Consider the following 25,568-nt stretch of genomic DNA (forward strand, 5'->3'; position numbering starts at 1 on the left):
TGATTGGTTCTATTTTTCTGATTTCTCTAGAGTCATCGTAAGGACGGTTGATTTTCGGAAGTCTGTGTTTTTTTCATTGAAATTTGTAAACAATGTTCTGTTTCAGCATGTCAGTTTAGCAACAACAACAAAATTACGAAGAATAATGTAATGAAGAATATTTGTGTACTTCTTAATAGTTGTTAAGTTAAATTTGTCAAAAATAGATGGAAAGAAAAAAATCCATGAATAATATAATCAAGGACTGGAGTCACTCAGTCACTGTCAGTGTACTGACTACTGACAAAATCAGTGTCCCTACTGAGTACTCTGCAACTACTTAAACTAAGTTAAAATATTCTCAGCCCTACTATACAGTACTGGTTGCCGTCCTAATGATTATGACTGATGGCCGAAGTGCTGGAGGTCTCGGGTTATTTATTCTTTACTTGCCGCAATTTTGGGTGTTAGAATTTTTTTGGAAAAGTATGGTCAGATCATATGTATTTGTACGTCATATGAATTTGTACTACTATGCATGCTTTTTCAACAGAAATTGTGACATCATGTTAATAGTACGAAAACCCATCATGCCCATGAGACAACGATACATATACAGTAAAGTTATTTACCTAGCTGATACCTATAATGGTTATGACGTCTTGAACATTGTTGAAAGGCTATTTTAATTTTTTTCTGTGACACCTTCACAAAAAAATAATTAAAATAGCCTTTCAAGAAGTCATAATTATTCAGATTATTACCAAGCCAGGACTAGTAAGTTTAAAACTATATGGATAGTAATGTGGCCTTGGTTGGTTAAAGTGGCCCCTGATTTTGACCTGCAGATCAATCTGATGATCCCCCCCCCCCCCCCCCCTAAGTTCATGTAAATATGTTGTATAAAGTTAGTGACACATCTCCAATGATCCTTATATGGGTAATACACAGAGCACTAGGGGTACATAAAGTACTTCGGAAAAAATGAGAAGATCTATGTACGATGTACATACACACTGGTTAACTAATTAAAAAAAACACACACTTTATATCAGCTTCAAGCTGAAGTACTATACATAAATACTAAATTATCTGTCTTTTGGACTAGTTCAATTACTACCAATAAAAAATCTCATTGAATATATGCAATAGGTTTATTATAATATTCACAGGTGCCAATTCTATTTTGATCTGACAATTATTTTCTTCAGTATTTATAGGAGGCTGATATGTATTTTAAATAAAAATACATATCAGCCTCTTATAAATACTGAAGATATATGCTTCAAAAAAGGGCAAATATACTTATATTCATTTTTTTTTGGTACACATGTAAATTTTGTGAAAGAGGCTTAATTACAAGATTTTGATTAATTTTTGTTTGAAACCTTAGAGAGTTTGCTCGCACATGAAACTGGTTAAATTTAATATATCCCCACCATGTTTTGTGTCATTATTCAGGAGATGCTGTGTTGTCAGAAAAATACCAAAGGTTCATTACTTAATATTTTGTTTAGCTTGCTATCTCTATATACAAATTAAATATGCAAATACATGTACTTTGATATTCTTTCATGATAAACACAGACTAAATATGCAGATATTTTGACATTTAGTTTACTCAGACTAAAATGAATGAGTTATATTGATAAGAATTGTGGTTTAAATGTTTCAGGCTGCTCTACGTACTCAAGTTTGTAATGTCTCTCTTATTTTTCAGATGATGAGTTGATACCAACTGTCACCAACATGATGTCTTCTGGAAATGATTCTAACGTCACCCTGTGGGTTAAATCAGAATTATTTAGTTATGGGGCTCTTCCAATAGCTCCTCATCCAAGACTAACATTTAATGTAAGTCCTTTATCATGTTTGAAATATACAACATGTAACACAATGGCTGTTTTGGTTTTCAAACATACATGTACACACCTCACACTCACAGCTAGAGGGAGTCTTTTGAAGATGTCTTTTTTCATAAATGGATAACATTTCTTTTTGCAATTACAGCTCTTAATGAGTAAAAACAAAATGTTGCTCAGCCAAATTATATCACCATTTAATAGGGCAGAGAAGCTCATTGTATTGATCACCTCAAGTTACAAGTTTTTACAATGTATGTGTTTGAGTATTTTCTAATAAATCTGAAAAGTATCAGATTAATTAATGAAAATCTGTTTATGATGATTCATTTAAACACCATGAACCGCAAAATTTCTTAGCCAGAGAAAGCAAGAGCTGAGAATCAACAATAAAAAAAAATCTTTTATAGGTTTCTAAGCATCAAGCATGTATAAACAATAATTTGCTCAGGTTTTCTTATTTTCTATTATTGTCATTATATATTATGTATTTTGCTATAGCATTATGTTTGCTTCTGCAATAAAGTATTCATTCATATTTTTCTCCATGAGTCTTGTAAGTGTAATTAATCTTGATAAATAAAGATTAACTTCAAATGAATTCTAATGAAACTTCAAACAAATGTAGTACATGAACACATTCTAGTGGATATCTTGAAAGGGAGATATTCGAACTAATAAAAAGTTTTTAATATAAATTGCAGATATCATTATATCCTTGCCATGAAATCAATGAAAATTAGCATAATAAATGTAACCACACAGTACTACACTAGTACACAATGAAACTGTGTAACCACACAGTACTACACTAGTACACAATGCAACTGCTTGTTGACATGGGAGATAACTGCCTTTTTTCAATTTCTTGCTTAATAATTTTTTATTTTTTTTAAAATGATGAACAAACACAATTGTTTCATCCAGTGGTACAAAAAGGATTTTCTTGTATGAATTTATTTCTGATAACAAAATGTGTAATAGAAATGTGCAATTTGAAAGTATGAAAAATGGTTCAGAAGGCTATTTGCAAGATAATATTTTATTGACTAAAATTATGATAAAATTCATTATCATTTATTTGTTATAGGTACTACACTTTATCTTGTACATAATAATTCAAGAATAGTTTTCTTATTACTGTTCCAATGATTTTGTAGAATTTTGTTATCATAAATTTCTATCTTTCTTTGTAGAATATAAAGAAAATTGTTATATATGCTAAAAATAAAGGAGAGTCTTGTTTTCCAAAATTAAGGTATGAATTTAATTTGTATACATTCTTTATATTTTATCTTATATTCATGGGTAAATATCCACATAAGAAAGGAGAACATTATTGAAAGGTAACAACATGAACAAAGACTTTTATATTTTTTAGTGTCTCATACTATCATACACTTTTATATTTTCGTGTGAATTATGCTCAATAAACATGACATTTTCTGAACAAGAGATTAATTCTGATTTATTATTGATGTAATGTATAATATAATTGTACTGTTTAAAATTGTTTGTTTGTTTGGTTAACATCCAATGAAATATTGTTTAACATTTGTCATTTCGGGGCCTTTTGTAGTTGACTATGCAGTATGGGCTTTGCTTATTGTTGAAGGCTGTACTGTGACCTATAGTTGTCAATTTCTGTGTCATTTGGTCTCTTGTGGAGAGTTGTCTTATTGCAATCATACCACACCTTCTTATTTTTATACATGTATTGACTTTTTTACATTACATATTAAGACATTAAAATTCTATTTTTAGCATATTTATTTACTTTTTTGTTACAGTTATTCAGTATGGAGACACATCGCTTGTAACAAACTTCTGTTGACAGAAGATTTAGCATGGATGTAAGTAGTAGCAGTGTGAAGGTTAAGTTTAACAAAAGAATATACTTACAAATCCGCAATGTAGGTGAATTTCAAACATTACTGAAAAAAACTTGCCCTCCTAAACATCTTCAAGTTATCCTTATCCTGAGTTATCATTTGTGTGTCCAAGAAATCTCTAGATGACTTTTGGTTAGAATGATAGCAAATTGCAAGATAAGCTCCCCTTAAATGTAAATTTCTTGTGCATTTAATTAAATTTTATGTTGATATCCCAGAACAAGTAGAGAAAATTTCAGAAATTTCTACTATACCGTTTAAGGGACTAAACTGTCAGGTCTCAATGAAGAGCAAAATGGAGTTGATTATTAAGGATGTACTTAGGTGATGTTTTGAAAAAAGTGTCAAATGATCTGACTTCTTGGTGTTTTTCCATACGTTGCAAGGTTGACATAAGACTTAATAGCTCATAAAAGGTCATTTGACGAAATTTAAGCAGATTCTTGATTTTCTTTCTTTTGATTTGAGACCCAAATAATACCAATGCAAATATAAGGTAAAAAAAGGTCTGAGTCAGCCTTTTCCCACCATATTTTATAAATCAAATATCTCGAAAAGGAGCTCCATGACCTTTCAATATTTTTAGCTTATTTTGATCCTGAACTAATACTCTTCCAGCTTAAAGTATCAGTTTTGAATTCTTGATTTATTAAATTTTACCTTAGATCACCTAAGTACATCCTTAAGTTTTAAGTCATGTGACTGAATGATACTACAAAATATATTTGTAAAGTCATTTCAAAAACAGAAATAATTAATGTTATTCAAAACATGTCAGTTCTGTGTAAATATCATTTCCTTTTCAAGCTTGACAGAAAACTCTTGTTGCTTTAAATGGGATCTGTAGAAACCAGGTTTGACTCTATGATTACTATATCATCCAAATGTCTTTGCTTCTTTGTTACTTTCATGATATTTTGTATTTGAATCATCTGTATATTTACATGTGTTTCAGTAAACTCCCACCCAGCAAATGATAAAAATAAATTACGTATTGCAATTGGTAAATTCTTGTGTATCTTGCAGATTGTTTACATACATTTTTGTTCGAATAGCAAATTGAATGAGGCTTCACAAATATTAAATTTTTGTATTATCTGAGCAAAATTCAAATAGTCCATTTATAAAATATGATATAAATAAATATACACATGAAAGTTGTTTCTTTTAAGGTATTTCCACACTTGCCATTTATTTAGTGAAGACTTGTCCCCTGTTGAGAGGATGGAATGGGACCAAGAAATGTCAAATTGCACAACAAAACAAGAAAGAGGTACAGATTCAGTCAAATTTATCAAAATGTATATTTTCATTATGAGCAGGTATTTTCATATAGTTTGTATGGATGTATAGACAAAAGTTATGAAATATCTATTTTTCTGTGCCCAAACATTTCTTGAAAAACCATTATGAGGTTCATTGGATGCAGACAATTTGAAAAGTCAAGTATATATTTTGAGGTTTGAGAGTTAGAATGGTTTTAAATTTCAAATATGCATTCTCTTTGCATATTTCATTTAACTTACATGCAGTTACAGATCATAGGGACACTTTCAATAAGTGAAAAAGTAATAATGACCAAAAATTAATTTCTTCTTTAATAAATGCAAATTTTGAGATCTCTACTTAAAACAAAAAATTTTGAGATCTCTTCATAAATTATAAATTTTGAAAGTTGTTTGATAGATAATAAATGAATTTTGTCTAACATTTAGATGTCCTTTTATGTTTATTTCAGATCAGCTGAAATCCAGAGTAAAAGTAAACACATTGAAATTTGTTTTGTATTTATATGTACAACAGATACATAAAGTGTCCTTGAAAGCTTCACTTGTGGCTGGAGATGAGTATCCTTTGAAAAACAATTTATTGTCTGGTTTTTATTGTGTGTTTGCTGAATATTTGAAGTGGCAAAATGATAAACTTGAATAGTATTAACAACTCCCTACTGATCTAGTATTAACAAACTCCCTACTGATCTAGTATTAACAAACTCCCTACTGATCTAGTATTAACAAACTCCCTACTGATCTAGTATTAACAAACTCCCTACTGATCTAGTATTAACAAACTCCGTACTGATCTAGTATTAACAAACTCCCTACTGATCTAGTATTAACAAACTCCCTACTGATCCTTAATATCAAGTTGAAAAAGAATAAAATGTAGATGTTACATAAACAGTAAATATATCAATCAAAGAAACAGAAACCAAAGAAACAGTTAGACCAAAGAAAATAATCCAATTAAGGAATGACTGTAATATTTTTTCTGTCTATGAAGAAATAACATAAAACATTTGGTGCACACTGAATAACGTGTGTAGCGGGTTATTTAACAGTGTGCACCACATTTTTTTATGTTATTTCGAATAGACAGAAAAAATATAACAGTCATTTCTTATAATTTAATTCTAAATTCCATTTTAAACCGTAGAAAACCATGAAAAAAACGTTGATGACGTCACGGTCACATGACTAAATTATGTCTATGGGCTCATAACAAAATAATGTCAGCCAATCAGAAGACGTGTTACATCCAAAATTAAATTATTTTAATATGGAATACATTTTTTGTACACTTATTCAGATAATAACTATACAATTATGTAGGAATAATGATAGAGGCAGAAGTTATATCACATCATGATCTTTTGAAGTTTTCATCATTGTCTATCTAATTTATAGGCTGTCTGCACTCATTTCATTTCTGTTTTAACAATCAAAAGTTGATTGGTGAAGTAAATTCTGATATGCTCTTGAAAAATGATAGTCCTAACATGGAGAACTGTTTCATGTAAATCTAACTTTTTATGGCCCCGCAACGAAGTTGTCGGTGCCATATAGTTTTACCCTTGTCCGATATTCCGTAATTCCGATATTCCGAAATTCTGTAATTCGGTCATTCTGTCATTCTGCAACAAACCATTATACAGAGTTTTTTTCTAAACGCCTTCAGATATTGGGCTGATTTTTAGTATGTGAGTTAACCATGATGAGTTACAGATCAAGTTTAAGTTTCGTTCTGTTCCACTAATTTTTGCTACAGACTTTGGACTTTGAGAAATTGTTGAAAATCACAGTTATACAGACTTTATTTTCTAAACGCCTTCAGATATTGGGCTGATTATTGATATGTGAGTTAACAATGATGAGTTACAGATCAAGTATAAGTTTTGTTCCGCTTTGCTTATTTTTGCTGAAATTACAGGCTTTGGACTTTGATAAATCATTGTTATACAGATTTTTTTTCTATACCCCTCCAGGTTTTGAGCTGATTTTTGATCTGTGAGACTACCATCATGTTTGTGTCCACATGTGTTATTGAAATTCGTGTCGCTTTGACACATCTAGTTTAGAACTATGTATCTTCCACCTAATTGGTTATTGTAGTGATTCATGGATAAGCCGTAGCCAGAAATACAATAAATGAAAATATATAATTTAAACATTAATTTTTATCATAGTTATAAATTAAATCTCTTGTCTTGTGGATAGTTGTCTGATTGGCATTCATTCAACATCTTCATGATTATATATAGAAAATAAACAAAGGCACTTGAAAATAAATGACATGTTGAAATATTATTTTACCTTGTACATTTTTACTCTTTACAAAACAGTCATATTTTATGACAAGATATTCACATTTGAATTCCCAAGTTTCCTGTAATAACAATCACAAGTTTCCTGACAACTTTAGTTTTTGATTTTAGATATGAAAGAACGGAAGTGTGGGGAAAACATAAATGTGACAGCAACTTAGCAATACACAAAAGTACTATGCATAACTGTTATGTCTATATGATATGCAATTACAGCAGATCTCTTTACAACCTTAACACTGAATTAGATGGCCTACAACAAGAAGTAGTTCTCCAGATCTGGATGGTACAGGGAGATCAACGCCTAGAGGAAATAAAGTGAGTCTTTGTCATGTTATTTTTCAAAGTGAATAAAGCTGTTACAATGTATTATATTTACATTTTTTTATTTCTGTAAAAGTTTAACTTTCATTTATTCAGGTATCATACTATTTTATTATTCTGCAGAAATATTTTTGGGAAATTTACTTTGGCACCAAACCGTTTGTATTTTAAATAAAGGCAGCAGTAGTATACCTTTGGTTAAATAGTCATAAATCCATCGAGAAAAAAAATAAGGGATAGAAACTAAAACCGAGGAAAACACATCTTCAACCCTATGTGTGACTATGGTACAAAAAAGATATTTCAGTGTGGACTGTACATAAAAGTTTGCCCCTAAAGAAAGTTATCTTTTATTTGATATTGCAAGGGCAGTAACTGCAGAAGAAAATATAAGCATGAATATATTTAGTAGAGGTATTCGTGGATAAGTCATGTTGGATGCAAACATAGGCTGATATAAACACATGTTCTGTTTCTGCATCAGATATATAGAGTTAAAAAAAACAAAAAAAATAAAGATCACCATTTGAAGAGCAAATAAAACATATTGTAATAGATCATAATCAGGGAGATTTATCTTGTTATTTAGCATGCAATGAATATAAAAGAAAAAATGAACAAAACCTCATGATAATGGTGTAATTATTTATTTTGGTCAAAAATATAGCGGGGGGAATACTAAGGGGAGTATCAATCAAATGCAAAGAACAAGAGAAGATAGTTTAGTCAGAATGAAAACAATATGAACAGTACACAAACTGTACTGTCCATTCCAGATATTTTAAGATTGACCAACCATCAGAAAGATGTGAAATGTTCCTGTAGGTTGCAACCATAATAAAATTATACATGTATTATTTTTCTATCTAATTTACAGTGAATGTATGTTGATTTCAATTTTGATAACACCTGGTTATTTTTTTTTTAATGAATTGTATCTGTGAATAAATTATTTTAGAGAAATCAATCACTGAGAAAAGAACTTTTTTATGTTTTATTTATTTTTTGTATTTTCAGACTTTAGATGACCACAGTCATTTGGTATATATACAGAGCAATATGCATGAAATACTTGAACTTCTTGTAGATCCAGGTTAGTTTAGTATGAAAAAAGTATCCTGTTGAATACCTATATAAAGAGGGGCTGTGATTGGTCATCTGTCTAAATTTATTGACCAACATCTGCCTTACACTTCAAACTAGCACCACTATGGTATATGCATGGATTTTGCTGTAAAATCACATGAATGTATAAAACTTCCTAATATTACTGCATAAATTCAACATATATATATTTTTGTTTGAAAGTCATTATTATATTAATGCCAGGATCATAATGCTCTATTTATTTTTATCATATACTTAGCATTAATATGATAGCTTTTGCATATGTGTAATGGGCGGAAGTGCACAAGCCATATCTTCCCACCCGGGCTGATAACCCATATCAAGTGCCTCTCGTGCAAAAAACCCATATCAGTGCCTCTCGTGCAAGTTACTTCTGGTGTTTCCGGTATCGGTTGTTTACTTTTCCATTGTGACGTCAGATAATTTTCATGACGACGTCAAAATGTACGGGAACTTTTGTGGGGATAGTACGTGCTAACAAAATCATGCAAATGCCATTGACAATTATGAATCATTTTATAGTACAACAAACATGGAGTAATAATGATCATAACACTCTTTCAAATTTTCAATGTTTCAAAATGCCTATTTAGGAAATGTTACAATAAATATATATGGAGGTACAATGTAGTGATGCAGTTATTGGACAATTATAGTATAGTTGATTCATAATTTAACTTCTTTATAAAGTTTTTGACTGTTTTAGTGATTGCATTTGTTTATTTGCCATACATAAAACTATTGTCGGAAGTATATGATAAAGCGATTAATACATGGCCTTTTCCATATCAGCCTGGGTATCATCCCTCGACCCATATCAGCACCTCGACTCCGTCTCGGGCTGATATGGGGTTCTCGGGATGATACCCAGGCTGATATGGAAAAGGCCATGTATTCATCTCTATATATTTTTAAAACTAAATATTTTAAATCTTTCATAAATGATCAATGGGTCTAAGTAGCTTGTATACTATACAGTAATCTCTAGCCTGGCATCTTTAGTTGAAGGTGCATTTGTCTCCAACCTGAAGACAATTATTCATTGCTGATTGATTTTATTTCATTTTATCATATACTTAGCATTGATATGATAGCTTTTGCATATGTGTAATGAGCAGAAGTACACAAGCCATAATTTCCAACCCGGGCTGATAACCCATATCAGGGGCATCCTGGGCACAAAACCCATAATAGTGTCTCTCGTGCAAATTACTTCTGGTATTTCCGGTATCGGTTGTTTACTTTTCCATTGTGACATCAAATATTTTTTATGATGACGTCAAAATTTACGGGAACTTTTATGGGGGTTTAGTACTTGATATAAACAAATGCCATTGACAATTATGAATCCTTTTATAGTACAACAAACATGGAATAATAATAATAATAAAACTCTTCCAAATTTTCAATGTTTCAAAATGCGTCTATGGGAAATAGTAACATAAATAAATATGGAGGTAGTAATGTTATTGTTGGGCAATTATGGTGTATTTGTTAGATTCATAATTTAACTGTTTTATAAAGTTTTTGACTGTTTTAGTAATTTTATTTGTTAATTTGCCATACATAAAACAATTGTCTGAAGTATATGATAAAGAGATTAATACTTGGCCTTTTTAATATCGGCCCGGGTATCATCCCTCGACCTATATCAGCACCTCGACTACGTCTTGGGGTGATACCCGGGCCGATATGGAAAAGGCCATGTATTAATCTCTATATAAAGTAAATTGATATGATATAAATTCAATTTTTTTCAGAGTCTTATAACAGAAACAATCCATCAGAGTCCCTGGTTTCTATACAGGCATTGTCAGCAATAAGTTTTCTCATAGCTGGTTCCATAGATAAATGCAAGTAAGTGGTTCATTTTCTTGAAAAAGCTTTTAATCATTTGATCCCAATTAACTGCAAAAGCATACTTTATTACATGATAGGACAGTGTTTTTAAAATAATTCATCAATAATAAGATAAGAGTAATGACCCAAAACATTGAACTGTACAGCACCACACAGTAATCGCCAACATCTGACTATCCAGAAAAAAAGATATGTACAAAGAAAAAAATAACACATGGTCTACATAGCCTGAGAGGCACACATATGAAGTGAGAGTAAAAACATTTGTATGTGTGCACAAACACCACCACCTTTAGCCTTGTGGAAGGAAATTAAAAAAACAGGCATAAATTTAAAAAGCAGGATAAAAATATGCTTTCTACTACAATAAGTTGGATGGTGCAGTTAGTTGAATACTGCCCTTTTGGAAATTGAAAGATTATGAAATGTTTTCAGATTTGTTAGGACAGGCTGTGTTTCTTTTTAAATTTGCATGAGCGAATGTTTGCAAATTGCTTCGTCCCTTTCCACCAACCTTTTATAAAGGCCCATCAAATATTTTGATTAAGATTGATGGTAGTGTAAAATATGATACCTGTAAAATTTTGTAATGTGTTTAGTTTTATAATGTGTTTTTTTTCTATAGATCCCTTTTACCTATTCAAGATATAGCAGTATTACAAACAGTGCAGCATAGAACAGGTTACTCAAAGGTAAATTAAAGGGGTAACATAAAGGGGAAAACACAAGTAAATTACAATATACATAATATTTATCATATGTTAAAATCAACATATGCCTATACATTATACATAAGAAAGGCCTAAGGATTTTATACATAAAGCAAATTAAATTGTCAAATTCTAAAATTATATAATTGTTTCTTATGTATTGGTAAAGTATATATTGAGGACATGCAGTCTAAAATTTTTATTTATATATAAAGAAGTATGAAACTGAAATGACTACATAAATTTTCACAGAAATATAATTTAAATCAATTATTTTATAGGGATTTTAGTTTGCTGTCTCATTGACATATACCAACATCACATTTTCATCATTGTGAAAAGCAACATTTATTTTGAAACTTTAAGTTTTTAGACGAGACTTCTATTTTCAAAAGTAAGTATGTCTATACAGAAATCATAACATAATAAAAAAAAAAAATGTTTTGAATTGAATAGACCTCACACAAATGTTTCACAATAGGTAAATGTTTTCTTTACATTTCAGTTAACAAAAAGTTTTACTCTGAGACCTTTACAGCTATGGATAAAGGATTGTTTGGTTCAAAATATGTTTGGTATATCAGCCTGCATAGCAAGTGGTCGTAGATTGTCTTGGGCAGGAGCAGGTTTGTGAATTATAATTTTAATATAAGACGAGTACAAAAAAACTTCTTCAGCCATAATCTTATCATAGGACTCTTCAAAATTGATTACATTGAATTCATTAGTACTCTTTGGCCATTAAATTTCGTAGATTTCCTTGGTAGATGTTCAACAAGTTAAAATATATCTAAGGAAATGTATGCTGACTTTGCCAAAACCACAAAAATAATATTTACAAAAAAAAGTTTTTCCTCAATCCAGGAAAAATTGGTACCTATGAAAAATAAATGTATCCACAGTAATCATAATAATAATCCAAGCTATATGTAAGGTGATTACCTTGAATTATTCTTACATATAAATATAAGTAACATTTTTATGGTAAAGGGGAGATAATCAAATTGAAATTGTGTTCCATCCATTACAAATGTATTATGAATTTGATACTTAGTATAGATTATATAAGGTATATTGAATGACTGGATGGTACTAATAACAGACTTATCGGAATCATGATATATCAAATTAGAGCACTCAAATATCAGGATCATGATATCAGACACTTTTACAACAAACAGATAACAGATCAAATTTTTAATACATTAACATTTGTTTTTAGTTTCTAGTTAATGCTAAATTTAAAATTATTTTGTTAAAATTCAACTGTTTGTTTCTTTTTAAAGACCGTACCCCAGTTTATATCTAGAAATTAACCTCAACCTTCACCTTTTAAAAATGAAAACTAGTTAAAAGATGTAGACTACCCTGTCTATTAGTCCCCAGTACCCAAATAATACTACACAAATTCCAACCAATAAAAGTTAATTCAACAGTACATAGAAAAAAAAATAATGCAGATTTGGAAAAGATTAATACATAAATTGTAAACAGAAAATACCAAAAATATTGGACAGTTTTAGATTACACTAATTCCCTACACCCAAACCCCCCCCAAAAAACAAAGGTATAGATGAAGACAAAGAATACATTGTTCAAAGATAAATACTACAGAAATAAAAATTCTTTTAGGAGAGGAAAAGGATGTGAAATCAGAAACAAAGAAGAGAGGGAAAATAGCCACAAATGCTCATGTTGTGCCAAAAGAACACATTAAAGGGTAAGAATCAAACAGTTTAAGGAATAATTGAATTTTGTTTTTGAGAGGATGACATTTTATCTTAACCATGCATAAAAAATGTAAGAATAGTGTCTTACATTTATACTTAAAAAGAATATTGCTTTACATTTTACGATAGATTCAAAGACAATTATTTGTAAAATATTTACAAAACCTTCTTTCTGTCCATACAGACATTGCTTGTAAAGCATTTAAATCTTTTATACTGCAGCTTACAAAAAAAATCTAATTAACTGCTGAATATGTTATTCAAAGCTTGAAAAGCTATCTTATCTTTCAAATAATTCATATATGTTTAAAACAAAAAAAAAAAAAGTATCATAGTTTGAATATTCACTTTAGATATAGATAGATTTTTAATCATTATTAAAAAAAAAATTCTGTTGAATCTTTAAATCTTTTTAAGAATTATTTCATAAAGTTAACTTTTAAATTATTCAAAAATAGGAAAATGATTTCTTTATGATTAAAAGATCTTTTTTTAAGATATATTTTTGATTTTTTTGTAGAAACAAGATCATAATAATGAGTCAGGTCAGCAAACAGACGATAGGACGAGTAAGTGTGGAAAGTTACATCTGTATTATGAACTGACATGTACACTATATGGGTTTTTAAACACAAGACAAGTTTTTTGGGCCAAATTGGCCATGAATCATTTGCACATCTAAAAATTATCAATGTGGAGAATTATTTTCTTAAATAAAACTCCACATTTTCCTCTTCAAATAGTTCCTTTTCATATGTTATGGAGCTATATGATGAGAACTCATTTGAATAATGACAGAATTACAAAAAGAGTCAACTCCCTTGACTCAAGCTTGCTGGAAATAAAAAGAACAAGCTTTGAGATTTAAACATGGAGTTTATTTTGTGATTATCTACTCAATGTTAAATAATTATTTTATGTGATGCTCATGATCAGGCCCTCCCTAATTTTTGGCAAAATTTTCCTTGTGATATTTTATTCCCCATTCACAGATTGGAAAACTGAAATTACATTGTTTGTCCTTTTATAACATATAACTAATATGTTTTAAGAAATTATTTGATATTTGGGAAAAATAAAAGCAATAGTTTCTGAAATCCAAATCATTTAGATTCTAATGGATAGTTGGCTTGTTGATGATCATACAACATCTCCATATTTCATATGAGTTATACTTTTTCATAATTTTTATATCTGCCAGGCAGTCTCCCTTTTTGAAAGTTTTTTTGTAATTATTTTATTTTTGATGATGAAACATGTGAAATTACATACTACAGTATTCGATACACATTTTTAAAATAAAGTAATACTTGATAAATCAATTAAGTCATATGGATATAATAAGATATAGACATAAATATTACAAAAAGATTTTGTTAATTAATCAAATAAATTAAATAAAAGCTGCTTCTAACAAATGACATTTCTGATCCATTTTTACTTTTTGTACAGGGGTTAAGAAACATACAGAGTATTTTTCTATATTAATCCAATATTTTAAATATTCTACCCCACCACATTTTGTGGGGGATATGTTCTTACATCTACATTTGTATATATAATATTTGAAATACAACAAAATATTGTTAACTATTTTACTGTTGACAAAATCCTCAGACACACCTAAAATGACTTCTTTTGCACTGAAAGGCAGGAGAATGCCATAATTTTTAATCCAATCTATAACGGATAGCCAGAAGTTTTGTGATACATTACATTCCCAAAAAATGTGAAAAATATTTTCTTTAATTTCTGAACAAAAAGTACAAAGTTCAGTTTCTTTTAATTTACATTTCAATAAAAATGAATTACATGGTAGAATCCTATGAACAATCTTAAATTGGAAGTTTTGCAAAAAAGAGTTTCTGGTTATGATGAAGGGCATGGAATAAATAGCATTCCAATCCTCAATCTGCATATTTAAATCTCTATCCCTTTTTTCACGGGAAGATAAAGATAACACTTTATTATCCTCCAAAAATAATGTATAGAAAAATTTACAAGATTTTGGTTCATTTTTAACTTTATCTATTAATTTATTTTCAATATTTTCCAGTTTTGAACTACCTTCTATTATACTTTTCCATCTCTTTGGAATCGCACTTAAAATACTATAAAATTCTACAAAATTAGTATTGATATCATACTTTTTTTTAAATTCATCATATGAGAATAATGTATTATTATCTGACATAAGATCATTAATGAAGAATATACTATTTTCAACATATTTGAACCTCAAAATCATCTTGCCATCTATTTTGATGTTTGGATTCAGCCATATGGACTGGGTCAAAATTTCAGTATTGTTTTCAGCTTTAAGCTTATTTTTTAACTTGGAAAAATTCACCAGGATATCATGCCAAAATGGATTAACTTTTTCTGCTAAATAAAGTAAACCTTCCTGACTTAAGTGTAAAATCTTGTCCCCCCCAAATTTTTGTATATAACTAAGTAGCAAGACTTTCCAAGGAGAGTAGTTTTGGGGATCTAATAATTTATACAGCCAAGACATTTTTACACTATAGCAAAAATAATAAATATTGGGCATCTTAAGACCACCATCACAGTGTTCGGACATTATCACTGCCCTTTTCACTTTATCAGGTTTTCCTTTCCATAAAAAGTTAAAAAATATATTCTGAATCTCCCTCAAAACCCCTTCTGGGGGGTTAGGAAGGACAGTCAGAACTTGGACCAAAATGGGAAGTGCTAAAGTTTTAATAACTACAACCCTCCCAATATATGTCAGTTCTCTATAAGCCCAAGTATTGAGTAATGACTTGATACTGTTTATCTTGGCTGTAAAATTACATAGAGTTTTATCCATTTTAGCAAGTTCAAACCATATACCTAGTAGTTTAAACCTCCCAGAATGGTTCCAATCAAGATTTTTTTCTGGCAAAAGTTTTTCCATACTACCCTTTTTTGACCCAATCCATACGGCTTCAGTTTTGTCAACATTACACCTAAGTCCAGCACATTCTGAAAATTTATCAAACAAGTATAAACACTGATTTAGGGATTTTTGGTTACCATCCAGGACTACGGAAGAATCATCAGCGTATTGACTCAACAGAAATTCAGAGTCATTAATTGTTACACCTGCAACCTCAGGGTCATTTTTAATAGCTGCACTTAGTAATTCTAGCACTAAAATAAATAGGTAAGGAGACAGAGGATCCCCTTGACGGACCCCCCTTTTTAATGAAAAAAATTCTGAAATATAACCATTATTCAACACAGCACTAGAAGCATCACAGTAGCAAGCCTTAATCCAATTTATAAATGTATGGTCAAATCCATAAAACTGCAAAGCCTCATATATGAAAGACCATTCGACTGTGTCGAAAGCTTTTTCAAAATCGACTAAAAGTAAAAGTCCAGGAATGTCGTCTTCTTCCATCTTTTCCATTAGATCATAAATAAATCTAGTACATTCGCCAATATACCTACCTTTAAGAAAACCTTTTTGTGTTTGACTAATTATATTTACCAAGACCTTTTTAAATCTATTTGCTAGACTGGCTGTAGCTATCTTATAGTCTACACACAGCAGTGTGATAGGTCGCCAGTTCTTAAGATAAAACTTTGACTTACCCTCCTTTGGTATACAGGTAATGAGTCCCTGTCTTTGAGTGATAGAGAACTTTCCATACTCTAAAGCCTCATTTAAACATCTTACTAGTGGAAATTTAATATCATTCCAGAAAAATTTATAAAACTCAACAGTGAATCCATCTATACCAGGTGATTTAGAGTTCTTCATATGTTTAAGAGAAGACAGACATTCCTGTACTGATAAAGGTCCTTCACATGATTTCACCTCTTCCTCAATAGGTTTTGTAATAAAAGGATTGTCATGCTGAAGAAATGTGCTCCTGTGAGTCTCAAGTAACAATGGGTTAGAACTAGTATACAATTTTTTATAAAATTGTTTTTGTTCATTTCTAATAATACATGGATCTGTTATCTCAGATTCGTCCTCCAGAATAAGTTTGGGAATAATTTTTTCTGTATAATGTTTTTTTTCCAAATTACAAAAATAGTTACTTCCCTTTTCCCCCTCTACTTGCCATCTTGCCTTTGCTCTTGTAATTATCCCTTTAACATTTTTTTCTCTTATTACTTTTAATTCTAGTTCCAACCCTTCCCTTTCTTGTTGTACTGATGGCAAGTTATTCTCTATGAGTTTTTTTATCTAATAATGATATCTTGTATAATAATTCTTTATCTTTATTATTTTGTTCCTTCTTCCGGAAAGACGAAAATGAGATTGCAGATCCACGAACTTTCAACTTAATCATATCCCATAAAAGCTGATAGCTTATATTAAACTGTTTGTCCTCTGTCTCAATATCAATAGATGGATCAGACTCATATTCTTCAATGACAGTTTTGATATCCCCTTTAACTTTTTCAATAAACTCGGTTTCCTTCAAAAGACTGTTATTAAATTTCCATGTACCCTTCCCTCTAATTTGGCTTGAAAATTTTAAATCAATAAGTACTGGAGAATGATCCGATCTATAACTAATTCCTATATCTGATGAAATTACAAATGCTTCTATATCAGAGGTAATCATGAAGTAGTCCAAACGACTTTGTTTGCGATTTGGACCCCTCCATGAGTACCTCTTTTCAAAAGGGTGTTAGAGGCGCCATATATCTAATAAATCAAGGTCATGCATAACCTCATGTATCTTAGCTTTTGACTGGGGGTTATTTTCATTTCTATAATATAATGTGTCCATCTCATAATCTTGAACAACATTCCAATCTCCCACGACTACAATTGACGAGTTGCCAAAGTGGGATATTTTGTTTTTTATGTTGTCAAAAAAGGCTGGTTCATCATTATTCGGTCCATATATTGCTGCCAAAGTTATACGATAGTCCTGAATGGTGATATCTAATATAACAAAATTACCAGACAAGTCTATGGTTTCTCCATGGATTTTAAATTCAAAAGTATTTCTGAAAAGAACAGCTACCCCTCTACTTTTACTAGAAAAAGAACTAAATTTCCCCACATATCCCCATTCATGCAGCCATTGTTTTTCTTTTTCAGATGTGCTATGGGTGTCTATTAATATAATTATATCATATAAGTCCTTATATTTTGTAAATATATCAATTCTTTTAACTGTTTCTGATAAACCCCTGCAGTTTACACTACCAATAGTTATAGTCGACATAATATTATCAAGTGGTTAAACAAGAATAGCTTAAATAATAATAAATATAAATATCTATAAGCCCAATATATCCAAGCAGTATCAACAAACCATACACATGTGCATCTATACGTAAAAGTGTTTTCCCAATGTTTCAATTTTTTACTTAAAGTTACCCCCAACCCCCCCAAAAAAAGTGTCGAGAGCATCATAGTATAAATAAAATGAGCAAATATTTTTGTGCTAAAGTAAAACTGAAAGATATATCAAAAAAGTTCTGTGAAACTTCATTTGTACCTCAATTTGCACGTTTTAATTTTAAATTTTTGAAAGTTGATTATACCCACAGCATAGAATTTTAGTCAATAACTGATAGTCAATCTGTAAATCATGCATGACTTTATGTGTAACTTCTTGTTAAATTAATGTTAGTCATTGTCTTATTTTTTTCCCACAAGGTTGATTGATTGTTGGTTGCTTAACGTCCAGTGGCAAATATTTCATGCATATTCAGGACGATAGTGAAAAGGGTACCACCTTAGTTTTCCACAAGGAAAATGAAACCTAAAAAATTCAAGAGATAAAATATTCACTTTTTAATTGAAACTATGGAATTTTATAATCTAATCAGTTATAATTTTTGAGGCTACAAGTAACATAATTTATGATAGAATTAATTTTTAAATTTCATGTTTGCTTCTGTTCAATGATCTTTTAACATTTATATATATTTACTTTTTTTTCTAAATTGCTTACAAACAAACATCTTTTTTTGGGGTAAAAATTCAGTGGATATTAGAAACTAATGATTGGTTTTTCCCAATATTTCAGAGTTCCAATACATTAGAGAATAGCAGCGTGAAGATACACAGATGTCATTATTCTTACCTATATTTACTGTCCCCTCTCAGGTATAGTAACTAAACAGAATTACCATAATTATAGAATAAGTTAATTATATAGTATTTGTTAGAAGTTGTATTTACATTGGCAGTTTTCATTTCCTATGAGATTATTTTTTTTTGCACCTTCAGTTCATTGACTTTGAATGTTTTGCATAGTCTACCTGTTAAAATTATTGCCGTTTTAATTTTAACATTTGCATTATACTATCGAAATTACAAGCAGATTTTACATAACTCTGTGTCAACAGTTTATTGAAACATTGCTGAATGTAAGTTCTGTATTTATAAGATGAAGATGGTGATGATGGACACATACCGTTATCAAACAATATTGTATACTTATTTACTGGGTATGAATGGATTAGTAAGCTTATTGTCCCAAGGAGCAACTATTGTCCTGAGGCGTAGCTGAGGGTATAGTTGTATCCGAGGGGCAATAAACTTACTATTCCACGAATATCCAGTCAGTAAGTGTTTTATTATATCCAAAAAGACAACAGACAATAAATGGCAGTGAAAATCAACTTTAGTAATATAAAAAAGCAGAAACCCAACCATAACGTTTTCTTCATAAATATATTCAAATGCTAAGGCTAGGTCTCTTGCACTGACGTCAACCCTAGAAACAATAGGTAAAACACGACATCATTACTCTGGATGTATTTCAAAATCCCCCAATCGCGTAGCTGCATAAGAAATTCTGCGAAATATAATGATGCTGGCGGTCAAATAGTTTCATCGAGGTCCAATAGTTGGAAACTATTGACCGGTTCAATAGTTTAACACTTACAATTTGAAAAAATAGTCAAAATATTGTGTACTTATATTATATAGAAAATGAAAACTGAGGTATAATAACATATAATATTAGTTTCACGCTTTGGATAATTCATTGATTTGCCAACCATAAGTAATGATCATTAAAAAATATTGCACAAAGGACACACATTTTATCTTCAAAAAGAATTATTAGTGACTAAAATAAAAAATTAAAAAAGGCCAAATAAAGTACATAGTTGAAGAGAATTTAGGACTTTTAACAACACAAATAGAAAATAACATAGTTTTTGTTCAATGAAAAAGTCCAGGAATAATATTGCTTTAGGGAGCTACCATTTGATTTTTATGGGGGGGGGGGGGCTAGGATGAAAAATTTTGTCCTGCATTTTTTTTTAGTTCTAATCTCTGTCCTGCATTTTTATTTTTCACTCTATTCGATCCTGCCTTTTTTTTTGTTAGTTTATCCTGACTTTTTTTACCTAAATTGTCATCCTGTCTTTTTTTTTTGGCAAAGTGTCTCATCCTGCCTTTTTTTTTTACTCAAAACTCCTGTCCTGCCTATTTTTTTCAAATTTAATCCTAGCCCCCCCCCCCCCCCCCCCATAAAAATCAAATGGTAGCTCCCTTACTATTTCCTAAGTCTTTGTAACAATCGATTAATACATATGCTGAGCAAGGATTTATATGGAATGAAGTAGCACTAATATTATATTCTTTTTATATTGAAAATACATAATACTTAGGTTATATAATTTATTGTTTTCAGATCAGTAACAATAGAAAAATGTAGAAGTACAACTATAGTTCTTGGACCTGTAGAAACCACAATATATCTTAGTCATTGTGAGAAGGTTACACTGATAGCACCCTGTAGAAACATTATGATCAGGTACAGTAATATAGGTTTTTTTTTAGAAAAACAAGAAAAATTTGGATTTTATGTGTAAATTTTTGGTAATGGCTATTTGATATATATAGATTCTACCACTGCATCGAGTGTAATACGATATTTATCCACTCGAGACCGTTAAATTTTCAAATTTAAAACAGGAGGTTTGCCCGAGCGTTTTAAAAATTTAAAATATGACTGTTGAGAGTGGATAAATATCGTATTACTCGAGATTTGGTGGTAGAATCTGTTTCTCTAATGATTTTCTAACATTATGCAGGCAAACTTATTCCTTCTTTTCCAATGATCTGCAAAAAGATGTGTTCTTTCTATGTGACGTCATCAGGCATGGTCGCCTTTTTTCATGCCGTCACAAAAGTAATTTCAGAGGAAAGCAAGAAAATTCGACGTCATAATCGGATTTTAACCAATGAAGTACTGAGATCAAACGAACCACACGTTAATTAAATTTTTTTTATACAATGGGTGCAGAAAGGGATAAATTGATGAAGAATTAGAGAAATATAGAAATACAATAGAGAAGGAGGAGATGAATATTACAGACTATTACTAATGGGACAACATTTGAAATACTAAGGGGATGTTTTTTAGATTGGATATATATTTTCATTACTTGCAAAGCATCACAGGTATGCTCCACAAAAAAATGTATATTTCACTTTTGTACACTTTTCTATCCTGCAGTTTGTACTGTACAATATTTTTTTTCATCCTGTTTTGTCTTACCAGGTCAGGTTATTTATTTTCAACATCCTCCTGTATAATATTTGATCTATTTTATTTTCCAGCGGCAGTACTCTGTGTAATTTATACACACTGACACCAAACAGACCAGTAATACTTGGTGGGAATGACACATTACTTCTAGCTCCATATCACACATTCTATCCTAGCATTGAGGATCATATGAATAAAGTTGGAATAGGAAATTCTAAAAATCTCTGGGATCAGCCGTTATGTGTTGGTAGGTATTGGAAAATTCTTTATTATACAAGCTGTGTTTGATAGAAATGGACCTTATTCAAATGATTATCAAAACATCTGTTAACCTATTTCCTGTTTGAAAATCATTTCACAAAGAATGTAACTGCTGTTATAAGAACCTAACTAAACACAGGTCTGTAGCCAGGAATTTCCAAAGGGGGGTTATTTGGACTCATGAACTTTACTTTAACAGTCACAATTTGAACAGAACGTTGACTTTAACAGTGCTTATTTGGTTTCAAGGGGTTTGGACGAACCCCTCCTGGCTACAGGTATGAATCACAGAGTTTCATCTTTTATTTCATATTTGAATGTTCCAAAATCAATCAAAGTCTTATTTATGTACATGTATTTGTGAACTTGTATAAGGTCAATTTCTATCCAACACAGCTCATTATTTATTCATCAAACTATTTTACAACTGAATTTGAACAAGTATTACAGTTTGTTTCTCAGAAATCCTGTGTTTAGTAAATTTTAATTCAGTGAAAACAGAATTTTCAATTAGTTTTTACTATAACATCATGTTTATATACTGTGAACCAACTTATTTTCATGAGCAATTTATTTTCGCAACTTTCACGAGTACAATAATAATGCAAATATTAATCATCATGAATATGTAACACTTAGATCATTCCTTATTTAACTTCAGAAACTCACAAAATTAAATAGCCGCGAAGTGGTCTAGGAAGGGTAAAACGGGAAATTAAGTATCCGCCAAAAATAAGTTGGTTTACAGTATAGTGATAAACTCACCATTGTCAGTCTTGTACATGAGTGAACTAATGAGAGATTTGATATAATCTGTTACCTTTGGTTTAATCATCCTTAATGTTTTCTGCAGGACCAGACCACAAAGATGAGGGACCAGTATGGGAACTGTTACCGGTGTCAGAATTCTTTACCTTTAACATTCCATTTGAAGTGGAAGGAACAACTACAGTAGGTTTTCATGTTCAGTTATTTTAGAATGTTTCAGATCAAAATTCTTTCAGTTTAGTTTTTTAAATGCTAAAAAGTATTTTCTGAATTAAGACTTTCAAGTTGTAAGTTTGAGGAATTTAAGTTAAAACTATCATTTTTTAAGATTAAGAAAGTACATATACAGATCCTGTGTCCAAGCTTTGCTTACATAGATCTAAAAAAGCTTCATTCTACTTTCTGTTTTAAAGACCTTTCAGGATCCTCTGATTTTGGCTGATTAATATACCCTACAAAATTTAAAGGCTAAAATTCCATTGCTTCTTTTTAAAATTACAAGAACAGAAAATAAATGGAGTGATGTCAGATGCTCGTAAGAAAAGCCTGAACATGTTGATTTAAACATATTGTGCAAGTACTGGTATATAAAAAACTCGTTCTTTAAAATTGCAATTTGAAAAGACAGAAGAAATTGTGTAATAGAGGCATATTATTTTCAATAGAATCTGTAGATTCTTAATAATATGTGGAAATAAGCATTTTTGTGTGAAACAAGACTAGTAGTATCTCTCTTTGTGCTTTTTGATTTACACATTGCAGTAAAACCTAGTTTTACAAATAAAGAATTTTCAATGCATAGTTTTGAGAACATAATATATAAAATGATTTACTTGTACTGTATTAAAAGAAAAACACCACTTAATTATTTAAATACCAATCTGGTAAAATACAACTTCCTCTATAGCAAGTGAATTTCTTAATTTCTCCATAATGGGTAGCTTTATTTTATATCTATATGTTTATGTTATTATTTATTTCTTCTCTAGAGCATTCCAGGAGGACTACCAAACAAATATCAGAAAGCTGTGACTCAGAGACAGAAACAGATTGACAGCTGGCAGAAAACTGTCAAAGATGCTGGACTTAATAAACAGCAGAGGAAAGAGTTCCAGGAATTAGTAGAATCTAGGTTCCATGTATGTATTTTTTTGGTTTCTTGTGACTTCCTAAAAAATTATTGGATTGTTATAGTCCTGCCAATTATAAGAATTGCAATTTTAAGCTAGATTTGTCATTTATTTAGACCTGTTTTAGAGGATTAAAGTTCTCTGAAACCAAAAGTTATGAAAAAAAGGTCAACCATGAACAGCAATCATTGTCAATTCATGTATTATGCTTTTGCTTATTTCAGGCATATATAAATTATAAAAAAAATTGACATATGAAAAATACTTTATAATTGATATTTAACAATATATTTCGAAATTGACAGTGCTAATTAATAAACAGACTGCCAAAGAATACATAAAAAGAACTGTGTAATTTTAAGATAAACTATTGCTTTAGAAGCAGGTTAGGAAAATAAGAAGATGTTGTATGATTGCCAATGCTCAGACAACTCTCCATAAGAAATCAAACGACACAGAAATTAACAACTATTGGTCACCGTACAGCCTTCAACTATGAGTAAAACCCATATAGCATATAACATATAAAAGGCCCTGAAATGACAAATATAAAACAATTCAAACGAGAAAATTACCACGAGTAGATGTTTATATACTAGGTAGTTGAATATCCAATAAGTTTGTTTGTACAAATGTACACCCGTATTTAGATGTAAACATGTCTTGTTGCAGAATAAGTTATATATATTTGTAGGTATGGTTAGCAGAGACAAACTACAAAAGAGAACTGGATAGTTTAGTTGTACCGCCACCATCAACAACAACATGAAAGATTTCTTGATGACTGTTCATGGATTTTTTAATTATGAAATATGGCATCTTTAACTACCTGAATCAAAGTGTTTAACAGCTATCCATCTCATTGGTGCATATATACAACAACAGCAGTCCAGAAACACAGATATTGAGTGTTAATTGTTACTTTGACTATTGTGTTTAGAAAAGTGCTGTGCATTTTAAGGTTGTGCAAGGAATTCCTGAAAATGGAGAAACCGTCCATGATATTTTAAATTCTTCTGCTATCATATCTGTTAATTGTTACAATATATCATTATTTATTTAAAGGTTCCGAAAATGTTCTCATCTCCGATAATAATCAAATATTACAAGTTTCTAAAAATATTTTTTTAGATTTGCATTATATACACATATGTCTTAAGTGCTGTTTGCTGGAACTAAAGCTTTGTTTCACTTTTTCATATTTAAGGCAGATTGTAAACACTCATTTTTCAAGTCTGGATAAACTTCTTTTGATAAAATATAACTTAAAAAGGGGGGAAACAATTGATTACTTTTATATCAAAAGGGAATGGTTACTTCCATTAAGTAGATTTGCCATTTTCTATTATATATATTTTAATATTTCTTCACTGTGTTATAAAAATTTCATGCTATGAAGTATATCTGAATGGTTTACACCTATGTATGGAGAACATGGTTAATATATTATTTGTGTCTTAGTTTTATAGATCTCATGACATATTATTAATATTATAATTCATAGAAGTATGAATAATTTCTACACTGTGATAGATGTACAATTTTCTGTCTCAAGCTCTGTCTTGTATAGTCCAGACCAAATTTGTAATCTGTACAAATCTTGTTAATTTTCAATGTGTTAAGCACATTAAAATTCTACTGTACTTTGTAATGTTTTAACTTTAAAGCCATTAGTCCATTACACATTGCACATATAAAATAATAGTTAATTTTCAATTGAAATACACACCTCCAGGTGAGGGATTTTCTCGTTTAATTGGAATACAAACCTCCTGGTGATTATTTTGGTGGCCTTCTACTATTTTCTACTGTTTGGTCACGTTGTTGTCTG

At 30.3% G+C, this 25,568-nt stretch overlaps 1 protein-coding gene across 1 annotated transcript; it reads left to right on the forward strand.

The window, feature by feature from the left end:
* The first annotated feature begins 39 nt into the window (after positions 1-39).
* On the forward strand, positions 40-25,351 carry LOC143076115 (TBCC domain-containing protein 1-like). Its single transcript, XM_076251767.1, has 19 exons — positions 40-147; positions 1,700-1,833; positions 3,038-3,099; positions 3,632-3,694; positions 4,906-5,006; positions 5,472-5,580; positions 7,586-7,655; positions 8,679-8,754; positions 10,550-10,646; positions 11,275-11,341; positions 11,865-11,985; positions 12,992-13,079; positions 13,610-13,658; positions 19,098-19,177; positions 20,718-20,840; positions 21,650-21,825; positions 22,693-22,790; positions 23,597-23,746; positions 24,432-25,351. Exons 2-19 carry the CDS (start codon positions 1,729-1,731, stop codon positions 24,504-24,506), a joined length of 1,710 nt encoding a protein of 569 aa, XP_076107882.1. The 5' UTR covers positions 40-147; positions 1,700-1,728; the 3' UTR covers positions 24,507-25,351.
* Positions 25,352-25,568: the final 217 nt, after the last annotated feature.

This window comes from Mytilus galloprovincialis, chromosome 5 (assembly GCF_965363235.1).
Source record: "Mytilus galloprovincialis chromosome 5, xbMytGall1.hap1.1, whole genome shotgun sequence".
In the NCBI taxonomy this organism is placed as follows: Eukaryota; Metazoa; Mollusca; class Bivalvia; order Mytilida; family Mytilidae; genus Mytilus; species Mytilus galloprovincialis.